General features: G+C 38.5%; 1 protein-coding gene across 1 annotated transcript in view; it reads left to right on the top strand.

Moving 5' to 3' along the window:
* The first annotated feature begins 2,540 nt into the window (after positions 1–2,540).
* The window catches only part of ZNF804A (zinc finger protein 804A), a 400,085-nt gene continuing 395,372 nt past the window's right edge, over positions 2,541–7,253 (top strand). The window contains 1 exon segment of the mRNA XM_020978671.2: positions 2,541–3,296. Within this exon segment, the coding sequence (XP_020834330.1) occupies positions 3,186–3,296 (111 nt within the window). The 5' untranslated portion in view covers positions 2,541–3,185.

Genomic DNA, 7,253 nt, shown 5'->3' with positions numbered 1-7,253 from the left:
CTACATTTTAGAATAAGAATTGAATATAGAAAAGGTAGTGTATTCTGACATCCAAAAATCACGCATCACACACAGAGGCATGTGAACATACACAGGTTCTCTAATGTAAAAAAGGATATTAATGGCCAAGATAAAAAATTATGATAGCAAAATGACACCTGTCAGAAATTGCTAAAGGGGGTTTCTCTATAGTGCTTTATGATGGAAGTATAAAAAATAGTTTGGATGGATAGGCTTTGTCACTAGAAGCAAATTCTGACAGTGAAGCATTACATGATAGATGATATTTGGTTCTTTGAACTAATTCATTTAACTTTGGCACTTCCTGTTTCCAGGAATGGACCTTAAGCTGCACATTCCAACTTAGAGAACAAAAAAATCTATGAGAAAATTGAAAGATTACAAATGAGGCTGCAAGCCACAGAGTATCATGGGAGTTGTGCAGACTCAATATTTTGTACTCTTATATTAAGTTTCCTTCTTTAGTGTCTACATTTCTGAGGCCCACTGACTCACAAAGACTGTTCCTTTTCATTTAAGAGCTGGTCTCCAAAGTACTCAATATGTAAAAGGAGCCACATTATATTGAAGAGGTTACTTGTTACAAAGCAATGGCATCCCAAGGATATCTATGGATTAAAAATTAAAACAGTTGATGGCAAAGTACTAATCTGAGTTTAAATGTTTACACTTAACTGAGCAGAAGTGAACCCTATTGTTTTAAAAAATATCAAATCATTCTAACTTAATTCTAACAAAACCTCTATTTCATAGCAGATAGAAGTTTTGTAAACACAGGCTTTCTTTAAAGACTTACAGACTCCCCCAAGTGGATAGCTGTGAACTACAAGAAAAGTGCCTTTAAAGTAAATGACATTTAATAATGAACTTTGATCAATAGATATCGACTTTTTATTTGTCTGTATACAAACGTTAACAATTGATAATTCCTATTTCGATGTATTTCTTTTGTGTTACCTATGCTTGCTACAAAGAAGCATCCTGGGAGTGCTTTACTTCCACAGTATCAGAGAACTCATTTCTCAAATCCTCTAACCATCCTCTTTTCTCCCAAAGCTAGTAGTGAAATCAGATTGAGGGATTTATTTGAAGGTCTGCTCATGGCTGTAGGGCAATACCATAATGACCTACGTTTTTAGGGGAGAAATAGTGAAGTATGGTGCAAATGTGATGGAAATTAGCAAAGCAAGAGGGGAGAAATAATATAGAGTGTTTCAGACTGCATTTTGCTCTGAGTTGCATTTACTCGGGCAGTCTGAATTCTGTTTTAACCAATTAAGCCATCCTGAGCAAGAGGAAGATAAAGCCTTCAGTAAATCCATTGAACCCACCATTTTCAGGCTTTCTACTGCCTGTTATCGATCTCTTTAAGTGCCTACTAATGAGCCATGTATATACCTGATGGGATGCTCTTACTAAACCACTTCAGAAGAGCTAAACTTACACAAAGAGGGAATAAACTGGCATTAGGAGAACAGAATGGAAGACACAAGCTAAGGGCGGCAAGTTTTTTGCTTCTCAAGGAATGTCTGATTGCCTTAAGGGAACACAGCAAAGCCTTATCCTTTCCCTGTCAAACCCTTCAATATATTTACAAAGATTTTGTATCCTTGTCCTATCTAGGGTGAATGTCATTGTTCATCGCTACTTATTGCAGCAGGTTAACAACGAAAGAGAAATGGAAAGGGACTCAATAGCAGCTGCTACTATTATCCAGGCTTACTGCGATTGCTGAGAACCGTAAAGCGGAGAAAGGTATTTTGGGATGTGGACTAAGGGAATGGTGGAATAAAGAAAGGTGTTACACACCTTTGGTTCCTATAGAACACCTCCTCCCAATTTCAAGCCCCATTCCCTTAAATAACATTCGAGATGGTTCAACTCTTGTTATAGAAAAAAATCAATGAAAGGACCATTTTCTTATAATTTCCCTACTTCTGGAGCTCAAGTCGCTTTTTAGTTCTCCTCCCTCCCCAATCCAGTGAATAAATGAATAAATAACCATTAAGCAAGACCAATGGGCAGCTACAGTTTTGTGAGAAAAGCAGCTGCTGTCACATGTTCGGTTTTGATGATTGCTGGGGGGGGGGAAGGAGATAGTGAAGTGGCAAACCTTTGGGTTTTAGGGAGAGGAAGTTGTTATTTTATTTCATTCATCTTATAAATAACCCTCGAAAAGAGAAAAGAAAAGCTTCATCCCTTCTTTTCACCATCCTCCTTCTCCGCGTTTCTCACTTTCTTCCCAGTTCGGCGTTTTCTCTTTCCTTCTACCCTTAAACTCCAGCTTGCCAGCCTGCACATTCACCTTGTCCATTGTCCTGTTCAGGGCAGGTGCTGTTCTTGTTGTATATCCCAAAGAGGCTGCAGCGGTTGCTGCGGGGAGGTGGCTGCCACGGCTTCTGTACACTGCTCCCCCCTAATCTTCACTTGAGTGTGGCAGGCAGGCAGGCTGGCAGGGCTGAGCCAGCAGTGTGTACTGAGGAGGAGGAGGGAGGAGAGCTAGAGAGCTGGGGGTGGTGGTGAAGGCAGCGTGTGACAGATGTACTCCTCTGACAGCTCTCGGTATCAGCCCAGTGGCTTCCTGCCATTGGCTCAGTGCAATGGACCGGCAACGCCGCACACTATAATAACACTAATGCCTGCGAGAGGCAGCAACTCAGACTCCTTCCGCAAAGCCGAGGAGATGCTGCTGCTGCTGCTGCTGCTCTCGCTGCCACAGCTCAGGCTGCTCCTCTCCCTTCCGTCTGTGCTGCACTGAGACACAAGCTGAGGCTGAGTCCAGCAACCTTCCTCAGCAACCCTTGTGCGCCCCTTACCACAGCCTCTCCTCCCAATCTTGGATTCCCCTCCCTCCTCCTCTTCCAGTCATTCCTCAAAGAAAATTCAAAAAGGAAACAAAAAGAAAGAGAAAAAAAAAGGAGGAGGGGGAGGGGGCATCTAACCTCGCTCAGCAGAGCTGGGGAAAGAGGAGTTGAGTGTCAGAGTGTCAGCCCTTCCTTCCAGGAGCAGGGATTGTGTATATGTGTGTGTGTGTCCAGTGTGTTTTGGCTGCACTTGGTGCCCACTGCCACCTTCATCCAGTTCCGTGTGTGTGAGCTGCTGCTGCGGGCGCGGAGGTGCATGGAAGCAGCGGCTGCGGTGGTGGAGGAGGCGGCGGCTGCTCCATGGAGTGTTACTACATTGTCATCAGCTCCACGCATCTCAGCAATGGGCACTTTCGCAACATCAAGGGAGTTTTCCGAGGTCCCCTCAGCAAGAACGGGAACAAAACTCTGGTAATTGCCTCTGTTTTCTGCTCGACTCAGTAATCCTCTGCCTAGGGCACTGTGAAGGGGTTTGGGGGAGGCATATTGAGGAGGCTTTGATATTACAAGGTTCCGCTGACAAGGTCTGCTTCTCTGTGTTTTTGTTTTATGGGGGTGGTAGTGAAGCGGAGAGCTCAAAAGAGACGCGCTCAAGAACGGGGGGGGGGGTGGTGCTCTACAATCCGCGCCTTTGATGGTGAGACTTTTTCCACTTAAAGCGTTCGAGTCCCTCTCCATCACTCTCTGGCCCTGGGGATCATCCAAAATTTCTCCGATGAATCTAAGTAAATTGTGTAGTGCGGAACTTATGTGGAAAGAGACATGGTGGTGGTTTTGGCGTGCTAGGAGGAACGAAGCTTTCAGAATGTCATTCAATACTGAGAGTTGAAGGTGAATAAGGAAGGGTGTGGGTGCCATCGATGAGGATGGTGAGCTGTTTGGCCAGTGTGGCTGAGGAGACGGGATACTGAGTGAGTCTCTGAAGTCCTTTTTTGGCAGGATGGTTACAGTAATGTCACCCAAAGTTCTCTAAGTGAGGCATTGTACAACCTTTCCACCTTCCCACCCCCCACCCCCTGTCGTTTCATGAAGTAAAATCAGAGCCAAGTATAGTCAGTCAACCCTCAATTAACAATTCTAATGAGGTTGAAAGTAAGTGTGAAGGCACAGCATTATCTATATCAGATCCAGAGCTAATAGAAAACATGTTAGACAAGCAAAGAACCTGGGCAATCACTGGTAGGTTCTCCTCGCCTTACTCCCACCTATCAGAGTCCTGGTAGAAACAGCACTCAGGATTGGGTGGGATGATGTGTTAACCTTAGTGCTGGAAAGTGGGAGTAAGGAAAAGTAAAGCTTCTAACTGGTGATCAGAACATGTCTTGGCGACTGAAAACTTCCAGCAGAAATTACTGGAGATACGCTGAAGTTTCACTTTTTTTTTTTGGGGGGGGGATAGGGAGGAGGAATAGATGTGAGAGAGTATATAAGCAGAAAGGGGGAAGCCAACCAAAAAAAAGATGGAGGTAAGGTGGAAAAAAAAAAGAAAGAAAGCTGTGGTTGGACATCAGGAAATAAATACTGATAATTCCTGAGCTCACCAGCAATCCAATTTCTCTGTGGTACTATTCACATAGATGCCTGGTGTAGGAAGTGAAAACCAGGGTAGAATGTTGTAATATACATGCATATATGTATATGTACACACATATACATGCACACACACACACATATTTAGAGGGAGACAGATAGTAAGTAGTAAATACCGTGACCTTCTGTGTAAGGAGTTCCTGATGAGGAAACTCTCTAACAAAGAAAAGCAAACTATTTTTCAATTTAAAGTCTTCAATTTGAAGTCTTTGAGAGTTTGCCTGGAACATTAAGAAGTTAAATGACTTGTCTAGCTAGGGTTACTAAACCAGTGTATGTCAGAGGTGGTCTTTGGACCCAGTTTGTCCATCCCCAATATCATTCTGCTCTAAACATAGTAAAATGTCCCTATAGTATTTCTCTATTCATTTTTTGAATTTAATCTATATTTACCAGAGAAAGGAACTTAAGCTCTATTTTATCAGGATATGTAAGAATGTCATCCAAAGACATGTTCCCTTTTGAGAACACAAGTGAATTCAGTTAAATTATAGGTATTTGAGTTTATTTTCTATTCATGTTATTTATCATTTTAACCTAATATTCTCTCTTTCCTAGTTCAAATAATACCTATATGTCAATAGCAATGGCCTGATTTATTGAAAAGGGAAAAGTAAACTCTACCCATCCCACTCTTTCAGCCATGCAATGAAGATATATACTAACTGCCTGAAATAAGGCTGTTGTCAGTGTTTCAGTTCTACTGACTCTTTTTGGGAAATTATACACTTGGCATGTTTGTTCCTTAAAAGCATATTCTTACTTCTTACAATCATTAGCAATTTGCCTTCTAAAAAAAAAGACATGTTATTGTTGAAGTTTGCTAAATTTGCTGACTTCAAAGTTACATCTCATTAATTCCTAGCAGGCTGTTAGGAGCATATGACAAATAAGAGATCTATATAAAATATTATTTGTTTGTAATTTTTCAATTTACTTACAGCTTTTAGCTTAACTTAAAGATTCTTCAAGTCATCCTTCACTTTTTAATAAGAGTTGACTGGCTTATGCTGACTTTTTTTTTGATTATGCATTTATCAAGGTTTTAAAGGCATAGCTGACTGAATGAGATATTTATAAGGCACTTAGTACAGCTCCTGACATGTAGTAGGCACTATATAAATGTGTATTCCCTTCCCCCATTCATCTATAGGATTTATAATAAAAAAAGAGTTGAAATTTCATCCTCATTTTTAAAATGGAGTAATAAAGAGATAACTACTCTATGATATATTAGATTTAACAGCCTACCCCAAATGTATAGGATTCATATTATGAGACTAGCAAAAAAAAATGCATATGTCATGCCTCTGTAAGCAGAAATAAATGTAAAATTTCTCTTAGTTATGATGAAATATCTTTATGGGAACCACAGATCTACTCTTGCTAGAACTTGTATTTCCTAAGTTATACTTCCAGGAATGGCGCAAGTCTTATATTCTACCACAAGAGTTTTAAAAGAATTGAAATCAGGAAGACTATAGTAAATGATCTTATAACATTTGATATACTTTTCCCCCTAAGTTAACCACTTTGTATGAAAACATGTATTTTAACTTAGATACTGTATTTACAGAGAGCTGAAGTAGTATAAATGTATTTTAATTTCTTCAAAGAAATCATGGATGTATTAGTATGTGTATATCACCCACTGGATAAGAAAGTGATTGGTTTTAAACTTTTTTAATATCTGGAATATCATGACCTTTTACTAAATTTTAATGACTTAATAAACATATTTTTAAACTTCTAGGAATTTGGCTCCATTTACATATAGTCCAACCATTCCTTTTTTTGAAATGTAAACATTTAAAAGTTTCACATACAAACTAAAATATATCAAGATGTACTCTAATATACTTTTTTGGCCAATAAAACGGACTACTGAGCCTTGTAAATGGTATCTTTTTATGGTTATTTCTGTAGTAAAATATAATGTATATTTTGTCCCTTTCAAAAATGCTGCCACCTGTGGTGTTTGTGGTATTTGAAGTGTGATTATATGGTTTAAGGTGGAAATTATTTCAAGAGAGTATCACTGAAACCATTTGCCAAAAAAAAGTAGTGTTGAAATTTTTCCTAAGCCTATTCTAATCACTTTTTTTAAAAAAATGTATATACATTTTACCAGTCTTAAACTATTTTAACTGATTGATTTTAAAGTCTTTAGATCATTTAAGGAAAATTATATAATTTGAATTTTATGTCTCTATAGCTCACATATCATTTTCAGAATTGTAAAAAAAAAACCCTTACAATGTAAACAAATTCAAGTTTCATTACATTCTGTCATTTATTTTGTAACTACATCTAGAATTTGAGTTTTACTTATGACTCAGAACATCTCTAACATGTAGGATATAGCCACCTACAGAGACAGAACTGATGAACTCTGAGCACAAAGTGAAATATGATTTTGTCACTTTATTTTTCTTGCTTTTTAAAATATGGCTAATATGGAAATGTTTTGCATGATTTCACATATATAATTGATATATTGCTTGTAGAATATAGCCTATAGATTAAATCATGTCAAACAAATTACAGTGATACTAACTGCTCAGTAGAATTGTAAAGTCATTCAATTGTAAAAGTTTAATTAAGAAAGCAAAGCCCATCTTTTTCAAACTGTATGGAAACCAACTTTATGTCCATAAAGCCAATAGAAAGTCAATAGCTTTTAATTGATGGACTCTGTGAGAGGTTGTAAGAATAAAATATTACCTCTAATTTTTTTAGTGAATGAAAATACATTTTTGCAAAAAAAATCATGGGTTT

The sequence above is a fragment of the Phascolarctos cinereus genome, unplaced genomic scaffold (genome assembly GCF_003287225.1).
Source record: "Phascolarctos cinereus isolate Bilbo 61053 unplaced genomic scaffold, phaCin_HiC Scaffold_726;HRSCAF=1367, whole genome shotgun sequence".
Lineage (NCBI taxonomy): Eukaryota > Metazoa > Chordata > Mammalia > Diprotodontia > Phascolarctidae > Phascolarctos > Phascolarctos cinereus.
This window is presented reverse-complemented; position numbering and strand designations above follow the sequence as displayed.